We start from the raw sequence: 18,561 nt of genomic DNA on the forward strand, positions 1-18,561 counted from the left end.
CTTCCTCGGTGGCGTAGCAGCTCCATGGTTCGATCTCGAGCTCGGATTACTGTATGCGTATTGTTTTGCATGTTCATATGGGATGCATCTGTTTTTTTTTTTTGTTTGTTTTTTTAAGTTTCCTCTCATTTATTTTTCCTTTCAAGTTTTTCATTAATTGTTTCAATATTCATTTAATATGGATAACTATTTACAAAAGCATTAATCAAATCCAAAGTGTATGAAACTTCAGCAACCCACACACAAAAAGTGATTTTTAAAGTTTTATTCTTAAAAAAAAAAAAAAAAAAAAAAAAAAAAAAAAAAAAAAGCCTTCAACATATTTGTTAAAGTGCTGGCACAAAAAGAAAATATTTACAGTCGCTTCACATTAGAATTTCGTCTCTGTTAGTCTCCGTGTGGTTTTGGCAATGAAATACAGTGTACACACAGACGTCAATCTTCGCTTTTTCTGAGTCTTTATCCCGGCTCACGTGGGACGTGCGTGAACGTGCGTCACTTCTTAGTGGGGACTCCATCGGAGTAGTCCTCCAAAACACCGTTCAGGTGATCGTTGTGAGTCTTGAACCGTCTCTTCTTCTGCGTTGCCGGCTTCTTCCTCTTTTGGACTGGCGTCTGCAACAGATCATGACAAGATAAATACGTTTGAGGGTGGATGAGGTGATGAGATGGTGACTGGTGATTATGTAAACTTTATACCACAGCATTGTTGAATGCTGCATTCTGATTGGTCAGAAGGTGTTTCTATAACATCAGCTTGGACAGTAGTGTTTATATTAATGTGCTTTTTTTTTTTTTTTTTTTTTGATTATGTGATCTCCTCTACAATATCAACTAACATAGTGGATAGTCCACATAAGTGCGTAAAAAAAAAGTGTGTGGAGATGCTAATTTAGTATTTTTGGAAGGAGTCTCCAGTGTTAGTGCTTTGTTACAGTTAAAGGTCAAGCTTTAACCTTAAGTAACCCAAAGTCTTCTCGAATGTTTTGTGGTTTCTCCATTGTTGGCGTAGGCCGTGTATAAATGAAACATTAGAGATGTACGTATAGGATGTAAACGCACAATTTTCTTTGGTCCTGTATCCTGCATGGACGAGATGCCCTGTCTCTTTAGGTACTCTTCGATCTTGTCGTCGTCTATGGAATCCACTGGAACGCTGCGCCACAGCTTCTGGAACTCTGGATAACGCAAAGCACACATTCCACAGTAACCAAAAGGTCCTTACACCTGTACGAACTGTACTGTCAATTAGAAATTAGTCCATATTATTATTATACATATATATATATATATATATATATATATATTGACATATTGGTAGATTTCCAAGTACCATTTATACATATATAAGCTGCATTCCAAGAGTGCTGATATTTAGCATCATTCCACCTGTCTGTGTTATTTAGAAGTGATTGGGGAATTAATAATAATACTTCATACAAGCTTTCTTTAAACTATGAATAAGAACTTCAGAGAAATCTAACATTTATTGCACGGGAGAAAGATTCAGAAAGTGAGGAACGTGAAGCCTTCGCTTCATGCAGTGGGATGAGTTTATTCCGATTTCTTTGATTAACGAGACGGTTTTGGATTGAGATTCGGATCAGTGTAATGCTAGTAAACCCAATCAATCAATCAATCAATCAATCATCATGTCCTGGACCTTGTCTTCATTACCTCATTTCATCAATACTGAGGTCAGAGCAAAGAGGAGCAACAGAACAACCACAAATACGCTGTTTGTTTACTGTCTCATGTTTCACTGAAGCAAAATTCTTAATCCGTTCCATAAAACTGGAAGTTGTTTCATTTGTAAAGGGTTAATGTTTACGAAATGTAACTCAGAAGCAGTGTTGATTGGCCCGAACAACATTCATGCAATACACATTTACATGGTGTGTGTGTGTTTGTGTGTGTGGTGTGGTTTCTAGGTTACCGTCACTCACCTTCATCTACTTCGAAGTGACAGTGTTTGTCATTGTAGAAGAGAATCTTTTTCTTATCAGGTCTGGATACAAATATGATCTGATCTCCAAGAGCCTGCGCACAAACGGAATGAACATGAGAAGAAGAATCTTCTAGGAGTTGTGCTCTAACCTTCACATCATCACAACACGGGTGCAATGCAGGAGAATGCTTCCTGGAGGAAGATCTCACCCATCGCTTCTTTTTATTTCCCCAGACCAAATGCTGGTTATGGCTAATTCTGAAATTTCATCTGAGTTCCTGAGATTTATTCACCAAAAACTTATTTATTTAAACTTATTGAGAATAAGGCCATGTTTATGGTATGGTATGTTAGGTGTAGTATCATTAACTAGCCTACCTTGTTTTTCTTACCTAGTGATTAAAACATCATGTTTGTATCAAAAAAAGCAAAATTGTATTTAAATATAGGGTTCATAAATTACTGAGAGCTAATTTTTAATTAAAAAAAAAATAATCTAAATAATTCAAATGTTGTATTAGCGAAGTCCATAATGCACTGGAACCTGTAGTTTCTTATAAGTCCAGTCATATAACCAACTTTTTTCTTCTCCCTCAACATGACGGAATCGCCTTATTTGTTAAAATTGTTAACCGAACAAATTTTTTTTTCGTACTTTGATGGCCTTGGCAGCGTTGGGCAGGCCCTCCTCTACATCGTCCAGCAGCACTCCTCCTAAACCCTGCTGATCGTGCTTATCCAGCAACCTGAGCAGTGCTTTCTTGTCCTTCAGATGGTATTTAGGTTTAAAGGCGTATTTCCCTTCACGTACGTCTATCTTGGGGTTACTCGCCAAGGCCTGGGATGGAGGAGGAACAGAAACAGATTTATTTCACATTTGTACCAGCATGAAAAGGAGAAAAGAGAAAAAAAAAAAAAAAAAAAAAAAAAAAAAAAAAAAAAAAAAAGCATAATGGATTTTTTTTTTACTGAATTAATCAAACGTAAACCGTCTTGGCCTTGTGAAAGGAAAAATTAATTAATATACCGGCTAATATGCTAGTTGACAGGGGCGGGGCTAAGCTGTGGCACGAGGTAGCCGTGGCCACCCTCATATATCATATCACTGAACTGATTTTCATTCTATTCAGCACTATTCAGTCACGAGTCAGTTTCCAGTGATCATGTGACTCCAGGAAACTTGTTCAGGAACCAGTCTGTCTTCATAGAGAAAAGGAAACAGGCCATTGTTACTTTTGCTGTAGGATTTACTGAACTATTAGTAAAATGTTTAGCCAATACAGCATTGGCAGTTGTTTTTTTTTTTTTTTTTTTTTTTTTTTTTTTTTTGCTTTGGCTCCGTTTCATACCTTTAACCACTCCAGTTCTGGATCTAACCCCCATACAACCAATATAAAGGATACAATAAATACAAACGCCATCACCAGAAATCAATAAAAGCACAGACGAAATCTTTACTTGTCTATAGCCTGTCTGTGAAGCATGACCTGGGGGGGGAGGTCTGTGATTATTTTATTATTTTATTATTACTTTTGCAGCCCTTTTATCGAAAGCAACCCCGTATCATCCAGACAGCAAGAAATCCTCCGAAGCAGAGCTTTCCAAAGATCAAACCGTCACTTGGTGGTAAATTATGAACAAACGGATCTGGGCTGATCCATAAAAATATGGCCGTCACCAGGAGGAGGAGGACTGATAAATTATAAAATAAAGCCAAGGCAACGTCCTACCACAGCACACAGAGGGAAAGAAAAGAAATGTTTAATTCATATACTGTATTCCAAAGAGAAATGGGACGCGTTTTTATTACGCACCTCGGTCATGAGCCATTGCTTCTGCTTCAAGCCGATGTCCAACAGCTTGGTCTCGTCTAAAATCTCATCCAGGGTCAGGGGATGAGTGTCCCCTCTCTGATGCCTCGTCTAGGACAGAGAGAGAGGGAGAGAGAGAGAGAGAGAGAGGGAGAAAAAGAGAGCGAGTGTGTGCAGTTTAATTAGTGCAGTTTCAGACAGAGAGTCATAATCAGACAGTAATACACTCTGGTAGCAAGTCTAGTGGAAAAATAAATAAATAAAACAAAGAAAGATTGACATTCCGATGTGTGCATTCCTGTGAGCGCACACACATACATACACACATACGCACATAAACACGCGATACAATTTGGCATAAACTCGTAAACAGGATGCTTTGCTTGGGTCCGATTCAGAGACTGCTGTCAGGCAGAAATCTGAGCTAATCGCGTCCATCAGCAGAACCTTCTGTTCTCCAAAAGCACTAAAAGTCCATGCTTGCTCTCTGGTTTCGACTTATGTTTACAATATGTACACATACATGTACGTATGTATGTATGTACGTATGTGTGTGTGTGTGTGTGTGTGTGTATAGTCAGGTCTGGAAGTATTTGGACAATGACAGAGTTTTTGTGATACACCACCACAATGGATTTGAAATAAAACAACCAAGATGTGATCGAAGTGTAGACTTTCAGCTTTATATTAAGAGGTTCCACAAAAAATATGGCGTTTTTCCATTTAGGAATTACAGCCATTTTCAAGAAAGTACCTCCATTTTCAGGGGCTCAAAAGTATTTGGACAATTGACTGACAAAGAAGACGTTAATTGTCCAGGTGAAATCCATTCCCTCGTTCCTTTAAAACAAATGAAGCAGATAAAAGTTCAGGAGTTGATATCAGGTATTGAGTTGGCATTTGGCAGCTGTTCGACTGGAGGTAATATGAATATGTAATATGAAGGTAATATGAAGTGCAAGGAGATCTCAATGTATCAATCACACACACACACACACACACACACACACACACACACAGGACTTCCAAAATAAATGGCCAACCAAAATAAAATACTTTAGAAAAAACATTGGCTTTTCTTTATGAGCAATTTTTCTTCTTTTTTTTTTTTGTCTTTATTACTACAAGAAAGATTAATTCCAGTTTTCCGGTTTTTCCGAGAACAGCACACGGACACGTTCACTGTCGCCACACGAAGTTTATTACTTTCCAATAACCTGAAGTCCTGAAGTATTTTATTCCTCTTCTACCACAGCACCGTGCTTTTTTTTAATCTCGTTATAGTTAAATTCAATGCTGTGGAATGCTATCACTGTTATCTGCATTATAGCAGTTATGCAGTCATTCCCTCAGTCCTTTTCTTCTGTCTTGATGTTAAAAGACCAAAAAAACGCGGCTTGTCGTGTTAGAGAGAAACCACGAAGCCTGCTTTCTGTCCTGCTTTCCCATGCCGGAAAACGTACCGTTACAGCTCTACTGTATCAAAGCACCAACACTGTAGACTCCTTCCCAAATGTTAAACAAATGTCTCCTCAGACAAAACGGCTAATAAACCATATAAAGTTATGTGCTTTTTTTTTTTTTCATCTGCTGATGTGAAACGTCTGCTATACAAGTCCCTGCACGAGTTAATGATTACGTATTAAAATGAGTCTAAAAAAAAGTCTTGCAGCTGGAAATATTGTCCGAAAATCAATCGAGCCTTTCTGACCAATCAGAATCGAGAATTCTATGATATCGTGCTTTAATCTATATATAGTATTATGTGTGTGTAATATATATCACACATATATACATACACACACACACACATACCCCCATACACACACACACACCCCCATCCCCACACATACCCCCATCCCCACACATACCCCCATACACACACACATACACACACACACACACACACACACACACACACACACACACACACTCCCCCATACACACACATACCCCCATCCCCACACATACCCCCATCCCCACACATACCCCCATCCCCACACATACCCCCACACACACCCACACACACCCACACACACCCACACACACCCACACACACCCACACACACCCCCACACACACACTCCCCCATACACACACACACTCCCCCATACACACACACACTCCCCCATACACACACATACACCCATAGCCCCATACACACACACACCCCCACACACGCACACACACCCCCACACACGCACACACACCCCCATACACGCACACACACCCCCATACACGCACACACACCCCCATACCCCCATACACGCACACACACACACACACACACATACCCCCATACACACACACACACACACACACACACACACACACACACACACACCCCCATACACACACATACCCCATACACACACCCATAGCCCCATACACACACACACACCCATAGCCCCATACACACCCATAGCCCCATACACACACACACACCCATAGCCCCATACACACACACACCCCCACACACAGCCCCCCCCACCCACCCCGGTTAATTTACAGTAGCCACTTCACCTATAGCATAGTTTTGGGAGGAAACCAAAGAACCCTGAGGAAAACCCGCGTGGACATACACAGAAACTCCACACCCGAGCTCAGGAGCGAATCAGGGACCCTGGAGCCGTGAGGTGGCAACACTACCGACTTCTTCACCTTGTCCGCCGTATTTACAACATTTAACACATGAAAGCGTTCGGGACATTAGTGCTACACTCCAGAACAGCTTTATACCCCAGGTGGTCAGATTCTTCAGCACCTACCTCAGCTAAGGCCATCTGTCTTCCCAGATGCCATGATTACTTATTTATACTCTATATACGTATGCTGCTGCACTCTTGCATGCTGTTGCTTATGCTGCATGTGATTCACACAGTCGGGCTGCTGAGCTTTGCACAGTTGTGCAGTCTGGATGATCCTGATTGATGCTGTTGTTATTTAGTTATCCAAACTGGCTTGTATACATATGCTTCTTGTCTCATGCTCATGTTTCCTGAATGGACCTGAACATAATAATAGAACTTTGTTTCGATTTGCAGGTGAGCAGAACACTGCTTATCCTTATTGATTGGTAATTGTACATCTCACTGAAATATCTTTTAATCTAATTCCTTTTTTGCGGTTGAAGAAGGGCTTTCTGGAAGGTTGGAATATTGATACTGTTTCAGCAATAAGCTTATACCCTGTGGCTTGGTGAAAGACGAAGGTTCTTTTTTTTTTTAGCTTAAGCTATTTTCTAATTAAATCATTTGTAAAAACGCAAGTGGGTAACGATTTCGCTCATTTACAGTTAGTGGTTATGGAAAGTATACACACCCCTGTTAAAAGGGCAGGTTTTTGTGATGGAAAAAATGAAACCACGTCAAAAGATAAATCACGTCAAAACTTTTCCCCACCCTCAATGTGAAATTACAACATAAAAAAAAAGTGAAAAAAAATCAGAAACATTTAAGGAAAAATAAAAAGTTACAATAACCTTGTTGCATAAGTGTGCACACCCTTTTATAAATGGGGATGTGGCCGTGTTCAGAATGAACCAATCCCATTCAATCTCATGTTTAGAAGTAATTATCATACAGCTGTATTCAATGAAATTATTCTGATTAACGCCAAATAAAGACCAGCTGTTTATGCAGGATTTTCATCTGACTGCTGAAGCCATGGTCCACAAAGAGCTGACAAAGCCTCTACAAGGTCTCACTGTCGAAAGGAATCGATCAGGAGAGAGGTACAAAAAAATTTCTAAAACATTAGATGTACCATGGAACACTGTGAAGACCATCACCAAAAGAACACCACACCTATAGTGAAGCATGGTGGTGGCAGCATCATGCTTTAGAACTGCTTTTCTTCAGCCAGAACTGGGGCTTTTATCAAGGTGGAGGGAAAGAGTGAGAAAATATTGTCAAGTCAAGATGTACCACGCTGACAGACTCTAACTCAAAAAGACTGAGTGGTGTAATAAAATCAAAAGGTGCTTCAACAAAATATTAGTTTAGGGGTGTGCACACACTTATGCAACTAGGTTATTGTACGTTTTTTTTCCCCTTTTATAAAAGTTTCTGATTTCCAATTTCCAAAAGGTATAATAATTCCATAATTCCAAAAGGTACTCAAGGTGAAGCATGGTGGTGGCAGCATCATGCATTAGGGCTGCTTTTCTTCAGCCAGAACTGGGGCTTTTAATCAAGGTGGAGAGATTCATAATTAGCTACAAATACCAGCCATTTTTAGTGTAAAACTTTCAGGTGTCTGTGAGTAAGTTGAAGATGAAAAGGAATTTCACCTTTCAGCACGACAGTGACCCAAAGCATAGATCCAAATCAACAAAGGAATGGCTTAACCAAAAGAAGATCAATGTTTTTGAATGGCGTAATTCTGAGCGGTGTCGTAAAATCAAAAGGTGCTTCGACAATGTATTAGTATTAGTTCAGTTCTAAGTTTTTATTTTTCTTTCTTCCCCCCTATGAAAGTCTGATTGGTTTTCACTTTATTTGTATACTTTGCAATTGCACATTAAAGGTGAGAAAATACCTGACATGATTTATCTTAGTTTTTTTTTTTTTACCTCCCAAAAACCTGCCATTTTAACAGGGGTGTGTAAACTTTTTACATCCATTGTAAACCTCTTTCTCTGTGGCTAAATCTCAAATGTTCTTCTACTGTACATATAGTGCACTACATACGTTGTACGGCACCATCTCATTACACACTATGTAGTGAGCACATATAGTGAGGAAGCCAACTGATGTCTCTCAGGATTATCATTATCAGCAAAAAAAAAAAAAAAAATGTGTGTAAATCTGAAACATTGAGGTTTCAAGTGCTTTTTCTGTTCAAGAAATCAATTTTTACTGGCTGGGGTTTATACAACAGCCCTAATTTGTACAGTTTTTATAGTTTGCACTTCCACGCTGGTGATATGCGGCATGACGCGGACGTGACACATCACTGGGGATTGTATCTCTAACGTTTGTGTTACCTTCATGTAGTTGACGATTCGTGCCAGGACCCCAAATTTGTAGCCTGAGCTTCCGGAGAGGGCTTTGAGATTAAAGGATCCATTACTGGAGTCTGAAAAAAAAAAAAAAAAAAAAACCAGATAAAAAAAAGGACATTAAGAACCGTGACAACTAATCAGTGACACTGATTTTTATTATTATTATTTTTTTTTGTGTTCATATTTTTGGATACTGGAAATAAAAAGAACATTTGACAGTAGAGGTCATTTCATTTAAAAAAAAATAAAAAATTCAACTGACAGACTGTGAAAAATATCAGTTTAATGGAAGAGCTCTCTCTCTCTCCTGTCTTTTGTATATAAGGGACATGATGTAATTTCTAACTTTAGGAAAAAACAAAACCAATGCAAGGTTCAAATGATTTTTGTTACTCTTATTTTGTGTGTTAATGTTGGAGGTTAACATTTAATACCTGATCTTTTATTCAAACACATGTTATAACATCATTTGCAGATTTAGCGTTGCAATAGCAAAACAAAAGGGACATTGAAGACAAGCTACTTCCCATGAAAGAAATAAACATCTCTTGAGTGTCAAATGAACTAGGTGATAGATGATAGAATCGGGAGTAAAGCTAGATGTGAAATAAGGAACAATGAAAACAAGGGTTTAACTTTGTATATATCTGATTCTGGACAATGACACCATCGCTTCCTACTTAAACCTGTCCTAGCCCCAGCAGAGCTCAGCCAATCACAGCAGGCTTCATGCATTATTAATGAAGCGTGGGATGTCGTATCCGTTAATGGACAGGGCCGCTAAGCAATGGTGTTGCAGCAGGAAGTGGCAGGGTGGAGGGGGAGAGAGAAAGAAACAGAAAGAGAGAAACGGAGAAGGACGAGAGAGAGGCAGGAGACGGATCAAAACGCGTGGGCAGACACTTCCATCATCCTTCGGCTCGGATTCACAGGTACGGCTTTCGTTTTTTTTTTCTTCCTCATTACGTTTATTATTTGGAGCCACAATAAGGTTATGTACAGCACAAAGAGATGACTCAAGCCCACCCACCCACGCCTGTACACACACACACACACACACACACACACACACTCTGACAGTGCACTCCTTGTTTACCAGACAGAGGATGGATAAATAAATGCACAGAGGAAGTATTGTGTAGTCAAATGATACCACAGGTACAACTGGCTCTCTCAATTATTAAACACAATCGACTGCAGTATAAATGGTGAACAGATACTGGATACTGAGCTCCACTTTCGTATGCCTTCACTGATTTGAGAAAAGAGAAGGAAAAAAAAACACACCAGGAAGGCATATTTGGTCATTTTGAGTCTAATTTTGCTTAAATTTTATACCTACTCACTGAACACTACTATTTAACGCTACTATGATGAGGAAAAAAAAAAAGCTCATAACATCAGAGACGTTCTTTTCCAATCTAAACAGCAACCTAATCTGACTTATTGTGTTATAATTTTTGTTTTTTTTAGGATTAAAATCATAAATCAGGATCTGGTTTTGTAGAGATAAAAGGACTTTTATGTTGATTTTGTGCTCATGGGGTCCAAAGACAGGCCTTAAACATAACAAAACAAAAAAAAAAAAAAAAAAAGGCAACCACCTTATGGAGGGGGTCATCTGGGACACGGAAAAACAGGGACCCATCTGTCTGTGTTAAAAAGAAAGAAAGAAAGAAAGAAAGAAAAAAAAAGGCTGTGTATGTGTGTAGGGATGTGTGTGACAGACACAGACTGAGATAGACAAGATAGACGGACAGATAGATAGAGATGGGGTTTCTAAAACATCACTCCAAGTACCAGTGATCAATAGAGGGATGCACCAAGCATACACACACACACACACACACACACAGCTCATATTACACAGCTAACTAGATTACAACCTTCACTAACACTGGACAAGCAGCAGTGTATACAAGCAATAAGTAAGATAATCCGTTTGATATACGACTGCACAAACGCAATCACATTCAATCATACACTCTTTATTCATGTGTCGTATTGTGTATTTGATTGTGTGTGTGTGTGTATGCATGTATATATGTTACACTCACCATGCACTTTAATAGGAACACCTGTACATTTATGCAGGTATCCAATCGACCAATCATGCGACAGCAGCTTAATACACAGGTCAAGAGCTTCGGTTAATGTTCACATCAAACATCAGAATGAAGAAAGAGTGTGATTCTAATTTTTAAACACGTCTAGATGTAAATATCAAGAAATGAAAGCTGAAATTCTGATCCATCATCATCATCATCATCATCATCTCATTCGTCTTTTGTTGAAGAACACGCTCAGATCTGAGAAGCAGTGAATGAACAAAGACGTAGTATGTATAACGTTGGATGGAAAAGATGTTTAAAAACGATAAAATGGTGGTGTAATAAAACTCGAAATTCAGCAGAATAATGGAGATAAATAATTGTGACTTAATGAGGGAAAATGATCAGGATTATCATCATGATGTGCATTTTGTACCTTTGAATTGTGTCACGTGATTAAAAACGTCAGTGTTGAGTCTGTTGTTTTTCAAATATTCTGCAGAATAATGATCTAATCATAAAGGATAAGACGACTTTGTGTCTGGGATATTAGCTTTTTATTTGTAGTAGCGCAATGGAGAAAACAGACTCCACTTTTTACGGACATTTTCACACAATCCATGACGGAGGGCAACCCCAAAGTTCGTTATTTTCCTTCAACGGCACATCCCTAAGTGTTTTATTCCTGCGATTTGCCAAACAATCATTTTTAATTACGTTTAATATTGTGGAAAGTCCGTAAGACCAGTTAGTTCCTGTTATCACTTGTGCTATAACAGCCATTAACTGTTATTCCCTCATCACTCTCTTTTGTATCCGTCTTGAGGTTAATAAGAGATAATAACATCTCTCTCATTCACCATTTGCCCCATCTGTCTTTATTTTTTGTGTCTTTTCCCCTCCTAGATCATGATGACTGTGTCCGGTAGCAGTGCTGCTTCAGTGCAGCAGGTGTTCCCCTTCCATGATGGCTGGAATGTTGCCTGCTTTGTAATCCTCCTCCTCTTCATCTTGACCGTGCTCTCCCTCGCTACTCTGGCTTTCCTCTACGAGCTGCTCGACTGCGGCTGCTTCAACAAGACCAAGACCGCGCAAACCCGACGCAGCACCGGTGATGAAATTGTATAGCCGTAGCACGGCAACGGCAGCCATGGAAACCAGGCCTGCACTATGGAACCAAGCAATGCGGGAATGTAGAACTACGAGTGAGTGACTCTGGCCACACCTCGGAAGGACGGGGCGTCAGAAAACACAATGACAAAGACTAAAGAAATGAGTGTGTTTCAACGCACAATTCTGTAACACACACACACACACACACACACACAATGAATAAACACTGACAATATGGTTTTCCCCATGTAAATAACAGCAGTACTATCAAAACAGGAAGCAGTAACTAAGCATGCTTTAGTGACATTTTACTGTTAGCCATCGTAGCCATTAACGTCAAGGCCAAAATAATAAAAATACACTAAAAAGTATCTACATATTAGCCTTGTAACCATTGACGTACACATTTCAGACGTTAACAGATCATGTCATTTTATATAGAGTGATGTAAATGAACAAAAAGCACAAAACAGTCACTGTTGTGGGCGTGTTGACTAATCGGAGCAGGCGAAACAGCAAGATGATAAAGAAGGCGGCTAAATGTTCTTTATTAGTCTGAAAAGATTTCAAACTAGGTGAAGCCGAGTTCACCGTCAGCTGCTCATTGGGTAAAATTGCTGGGAAAAGTCTCTTTATTTTCTTTTGCTTTAACATAATCACTTTTATATCATATTAACATATTAAGTGTTAAGCGTTAAGTATAGAGTTGTGCACATGACTGTTTTTTTTTTTTTTCAAAATCACACTACGGCCTGCGGTTATTCTTGTCGTCTTTTAAAGCTAATATATATTAGATTTATATGAAGTCCTTGCACTGCGGCATAGTGAATTCCGTCGGTTCTTCACGCCAACACCACTTGGGTGACTTCTGACGGTGGACGGTGTAGACCCTGCATCCTCCAACCAAGCAAGGCCACTCGCTGAGCTATAATGACGGCTCTGCTGACGGACACGAGCTTCCATGCTGCGCGCTCTCAATTCCATAATCGATTACAACTGAGCCTCGACTGAGCCCACGAGCACATTTGAACAATTGCTACGTCCTTAAATAGAGTAATATGTAATAAGTCGTTATTATTTTGCACATTTATTTATTGTAAAGATTTATTTATTTGCATCTTTTACAGTGTAGCCTAAAAACCACTGAAGCTGGAAATGTAATTTGTGTGGGTTTGTGTGTGTGTGTGTGTGTATATGGCTGTTAATTGAACTGCGGTATGATGCATTCATTGCTGTTGTTTATCATCACTTAACTGCACTAATAAAACAGCTTAAAAAGTGATGTCCTGAATCAGTTTTTGCATTAACTATGGAGTCAGTGGTAGAAAAATGAAGCGTCCTGCAATCCTTATTATAAAAAGCTGAGGAGTTTTGTGTTTTTCTGTAATAATACCAAATTAAATCGCCATGCTGAGACACTGGATGTGTTTCTTTTGCTTGTATTGTCTAATGGTACTCGAAGGGTCACTGCCCAAGTTAGCTAGCCAAGTTAGTTTTCTAATTAATAAGGCTAAAAAGTGGTCACTATTGTAAATTAACCCTAAATTACGACAATCTAGTTAGATTAGTTAAGTCTATTAAATACAGACTAATGACAATGAGCGAGTTTTCAAGGTTCGTCTCTCATCCATATAAGCTAATTTATCCAACTACTGTTTGTATCAAGAGCTAAATATGCATTCTAGGCTGACGTGTTTAGTTTCGCGGATGGCACGACTAGGGAACGAGTGGTACACATTAGTAGAAAATAGTAATGTCCTCCGTAACATACTCAAGCTGTCAAAATAACTGGCTTTTTCCGCATATAACAGTGATTCTCTCTATGAAGCTCTCATAAGAAAAGTACTGGAACACTGTGTCCATTCAAATCATCACCCAAACAAAGTCCTTGATATGCTGAATTTGTTATGTTAGAGAAGAGAAAATACCCAACTACTCTGTGCTGTGACTGTCTGTGACTTGAATTACCCATCCTACAAAATAATGCTAAATTATTCAGCACCAGTAGTGTGCTTGATTTAAATGTCACTTAATACCATTAAGTTTTATTCACTTTTTTCCAATACTAATACTACATTCAAATTTTATTATATATCGCCTATATATATCGCTATATATATATCTATTCCTCTCATGAACATTAAACAGCTCTGTATTTGTACTAAGTAAGGGAAATTATATGGGGCATGTGGTTATATGAGCATAGGATAATGCTTCTGTCTTATCTAGATGTCATTTTGCATATTTCAGACATTGATTCTTGTCTGAAAATGATGAGGTTACAGGTAAGATTTTCTTCTGATGACTCTCCCATGCAGCACATGTTTGTACAAGCAATGCAGCACAGTGGAATGGTTCAAAACCGCTCCTGTGTCAGCTAAACCTTCATACTGCATATGGATCTATACATATAGGCAGTTCTATCAGATTTTTCTTGGCCTTCCAGATCTTCCCTTCACTTCCACAGTTCCCCTTAACTGCCATTTAATGACTTAATGACATTTCAGACAGTGGAAATTGAGAGCTGGGAGTGCTTTGATATACTTTTATAGCCTTCTTCTGCTTTGTAGGCATTGATTACATTCATTTTCAGACCTTCTGTCAGCTATTTAGAGGAGCCCACAGGTGTTGAGTCTTAGCACAAGGTTTGAAGAAAATTCATTATGCATTAAAATTGTTACTCCTAATGACAATTCTTGACCAGCATAACGAGACCCAACAAGTTAATTAAGGCCTAACAAGTTTTTGTCCACTCCTCTTGACAGAACTGGCATAACTCAGTCAGGTTTTTGGGCCTCTTTTGCTCAAACACACTTTTTCAGTTCAGTCCACAAATTTTCTAAGGGATTCAGGCCAGGGCTTTGTGATGGCCACTCCAATTATTTCACTTTGCTGACTTTGAGCCATTTTTTTTTTTTTACACCTTTGGAAGTATGATTAGGATCAATGTCCTGCTGGAAGATCCAGTTGTGACCAAGTTTTAACTTTCTGACTGATGTCTTGTGGTGATGCTCATGATGCCAACTATTTTCTGAAATGCAGGAGTCCCTTTTCCAGCAAAACATCCCCCCCCCCACCCCCCCACCCCCCAAACACTCTGATGCTGCCAACCCCATGCTTTACAGTTGGGACGGCATTCTTTGATTTAAAGAAATGTATGGTCACATGAAATATGTGCAGTTGTGAAAAACTGAGATTGAATATCTTTAGCCTCAAAGCTACATTTGTATAAATTCACAGATTTTTCTGATCGAGCTGAATCAGATCCATCAGTGTAGGGAAATAGGTTGTGCAACATTGTGTCCCTTTTGGCACAAACATCAATTAATTTGCTGAATATCTGTATCTATAGTAATGACCAGTCTGGCACTTGATCACAATCATTTGGAGTGACCCAAGATGCATACCTGCATATTCTTCATATACAACCATTCATAGCTAACCCCTGAGAAATGGCTTTCTAGGCATGACTGTAAACCTGGCACTGATTAGATTAGGTTGTCTCCCTCCATGCAAGTTAAAATCTCATGATTACGGAAGACATAATACATGCGACGTCCTAACCTGTGTTGTTTTTAGATCCTGAGGACGAATCTTTGTCAGGTTTGCTCTTCTTTTTCTTGGAAGAGCCAGAGGCTTCGGAGGACGCCGGTCTCTTCTCGACTGCTGGAGTGGACAGAGCCCTCTTCTTAAAGAGTTCACGCTCTCTCAGCAGAGCAGGGTCCATCCTACACACATACACACACACACACCACATTCAAAATAAAACTAGTTATTTTGCTATGCACACTGTCGAAGCAGTTGCGAGCTTAACTAGCTAACCATTATGAATTAATACTGCTAGCTATGTCTATAACAGCACACTACTATACTATATAGCATGCTGTAACACAGCACAACTATGGTACTGAACTCTTCTGACCTGTAGCTAGTACCTAGCTGTCATGCTACCACACACTGACAAGCTCCAAAAGTCATGCCAGAAAGTGAACTAACTATGTAGCTATCTAATGCTAGATATTTTTCACTTAAGTTAGATTGCTAGATGAATTTACAGCTCCTAATTGGAGACATTTTGAAGTTGAGCTAACTAACCTAATCTAAAAACACCGTCACTAGATGTTTTGACTTATCCAGGGTTACAATGAATATAAAGTCTACACACCCCTGTTAAAATGGCAGGTTTTTGTGAAGTAATGGAATGACACTAAAATCATGTCAGATCTTTTCTCACCTTTAATGTGAAATTGCAAAGTACACAAATAAAGTGAAAAACAAAGCAGAAACTTTTATAAAAGGGAAAAAAAACGTACAATAACCTAGTTGCGTAAGTGTGTGCACACCCCTGAACTAATATTTTGTTGTAGCACCTTTTGATTTTATTACACCACTCAGTCTTTTTGAGTTAGAGTCTGTCAGTGTGGTACATCTTGACTTGACAATATTTTCTCACTCTTTCCCTCCACCTTGATAAAAGCCCCAGTTCTGGCTGAAGAAAAGCAGTTCTAAAAGCATGATGCTGCCACCACCATGCTTCACTATAGTTATGGTGTTCTTTTGGTGATGTGATTTTTTTTGTGCCAAACATACCTTTTGGAATTACAGAATTATTATACCTTTTGGAAATTGGTCTCATCAGACCATAACATATTTTGCCCCATGGTTTAGGGTGATTTAGTTGGGCTTGGATGTTTTTTGTGAGAAAGTGCTTTTGTCTAGCCATCCTACCCCATAGCCCGGACACGTGAAGAATATGAGAGATTGTTGTCACATGCAGAGACTGATCAGTACTTGTCAGATATTCCTGCATTCCTACTCCATTAATGTTACTGTAGATCTCTTGGCAGCCTCCCTGGTAAGTTTTTGTCTCGTCTTTTCGTAAATTTTGGAGGGACGTCCTGTTCTTTGTAATGTCACTATGGTACTTCATTTTCTCCACAACTCCACAGTGTTCCATGGTACATCTAATGTTTTAGAAATTTTTTGTACCCCTCTTCTGATCGATTCCTTTTGGCAGTGAGACCTTGTAAAGGCTTTGTAAGCTCTTTGCAAACCATTGGATGACCTCCTGCTCCTGCAGAGATTCTGCAGTATGGAACCAATGGACACTGCGCTATCCCATAAGGCAATGGGACTGGAGCGGAAGAGCTGTCAGAATCAAAAATGGCAAAAGGCAGCACATCGGCTCTTTTTACATGCAAGTGTTATAGGTATTAAACGTTGTTCTTTGTGATTAAACTGTACTTGTCTAACAAATAAAGAGTTGCTCTAATCTGGCAGGCTCTAAGTTTTTGCGGTTATTATGACATCGTAGGTCACATGACAATGCCAACATGGCGGATGCAGTATGTCCGGATTGTATTCATACTACACACACATACTGATCAGTACGTACTGTATCAACGTCCGAGCAGTAGGTACTGAGTCGGATGTTGTATGTACTGTCACAGTACGCAATTTCAGACGCAGCCACGATCTTTATTTAGGGTTAATGATATGACAGCTGTATGATAATTCAAAATACTTTTGAGCACGAGACTGAATGTGATTGCTTCATTCTGAACACAGCCACATTCCAAATTATATAAGGGGGTGTACATATTTATGTAACAAGGTTATAGTAACTTTTTTATTTTTCCCTAAAATGTTTCTGATTTTCACTTAATTTTAAGTGTTGTAATTTCACATTCAGGGTGGAAAACGTTCTGACATGATTTATCTTGCCATTTTAACAGGGGTGTATAGACTTTTTCTATCCACTGTCTGTTCTGAGTAAAAAATTGATTCTGAATCACGAATCAATAGCGCTGTTCGACTCCAGACATCCGGGAGTCGATACCGATTCTGATTCAATCGCCTGGGTATGAACTTGCGCAGAATCAATCACGCTGCTGAGAATCGACTCTAAAGCTTCAGAGTCAGAGAGTCGACTCCCAGCTTTTCACATGAGGCCTAACAACAGCTAAATGGCTAATAAACCTTATTTAGAACAACAACCTTTTGTTTTTCAGTGGCATTATCTAGCTGTCGTGAAGCTGAGGTACTGTCGTGAAGCTGAGGTACTGTCGTGAATACTTTCCCGAGACAGTAAACAGCTAATTTATCTTATAGCTGTGCAGTTTTTAGCCTGTCATACCACCTAAATCTAATATATTCTGAAGTAAAATCACATCTTCTTGCCTAATTTCATCATCATAGTCAGATACATCTATTACTCTAACCTTTATCTGTCTAAACAGGAAACATTTACTCTCTGGAATGAAGCTAAACTCCTCCATACTGTTTTTCACACTTTACCTAGAAAATGTAACCTACCTGCTTCTCCGACCACGATCTTCCTTTAACAGAAAGATCTGTTATATTCTAGTTTTAATCCGAATACCATTAGCTGCCTTTGAATTGAATTCAGTTCAGCATTGTAAACGCCAGTCAACACCACAAGCTAGCGATGCTAACTACAGCCTGGCGAGACTTCCGAGAAAAAGGCGACGCCACACTTTTTCTTTGTTTCTTACGCTATTTTCCGCACCCGTATTCCGACAAACGCTGTCTCCTTCCTCAGGATTGGCTCGTAGTATCTCGTTTCCTCGACTCTCATTGGCTAAGAGTTGGACGAATACGAATTCCGTAGCCA

At 39.2% G+C, this 18,561-nt stretch overlaps 2 protein-coding genes across 2 annotated transcripts; one reads left to right on the forward strand and one right to left on the reverse strand.

Moving 5' to 3' along the window:
* Window positions 1-279: 279 nt before the first annotated feature.
* gtf2e2 (general transcription factor IIE, polypeptide 2, beta) lies at window positions 280-18,457 on the reverse strand. The gene is made up of 8 exons (XM_034301188.2): window positions 18,243-18,457; window positions 15,492-15,655; window positions 8,746-8,837; window positions 3,763-3,870; window positions 2,604-2,786; window positions 1,947-2,040; window positions 1,063-1,178; window positions 280-615 (listed from the first exon to the last, which is right to left on the reverse strand). The coding sequence occupies exons 2-8, from the start codon at window positions 15,652-15,654 to the stop codon at window positions 496-498; spliced, it is 876 nt and encodes a 291-aa protein (XP_034157079.1). The 5' UTR covers window position 15,655; window positions 18,243-18,457; the 3' UTR covers window positions 280-495.
* Window positions 8,931-13,209, forward strand: smim18 (small integral membrane protein 18). The gene is made up of 2 exons (XM_034301192.2): window positions 8,931-9,695; window positions 11,721-13,209. The coding sequence occupies exons 1-2, from the start codon at window positions 9,504-9,506 to the stop codon at window positions 11,940-11,942; spliced, it is 414 nt and encodes a 137-aa protein (XP_034157083.2). The 5' UTR covers window positions 8,931-9,503; the 3' UTR covers window positions 11,943-13,209.
* Window positions 18,458-18,561: the final 104 nt, after the last annotated feature.

This window comes from Pangasianodon hypophthalmus, chromosome 28, assembly GCF_027358585.1.
Source record: "Pangasianodon hypophthalmus isolate fPanHyp1 chromosome 28, fPanHyp1.pri, whole genome shotgun sequence".
NCBI classification, from domain to species: domain Eukaryota; kingdom Metazoa; phylum Chordata; class Actinopteri; order Siluriformes; family Pangasiidae; genus Pangasianodon; species Pangasianodon hypophthalmus.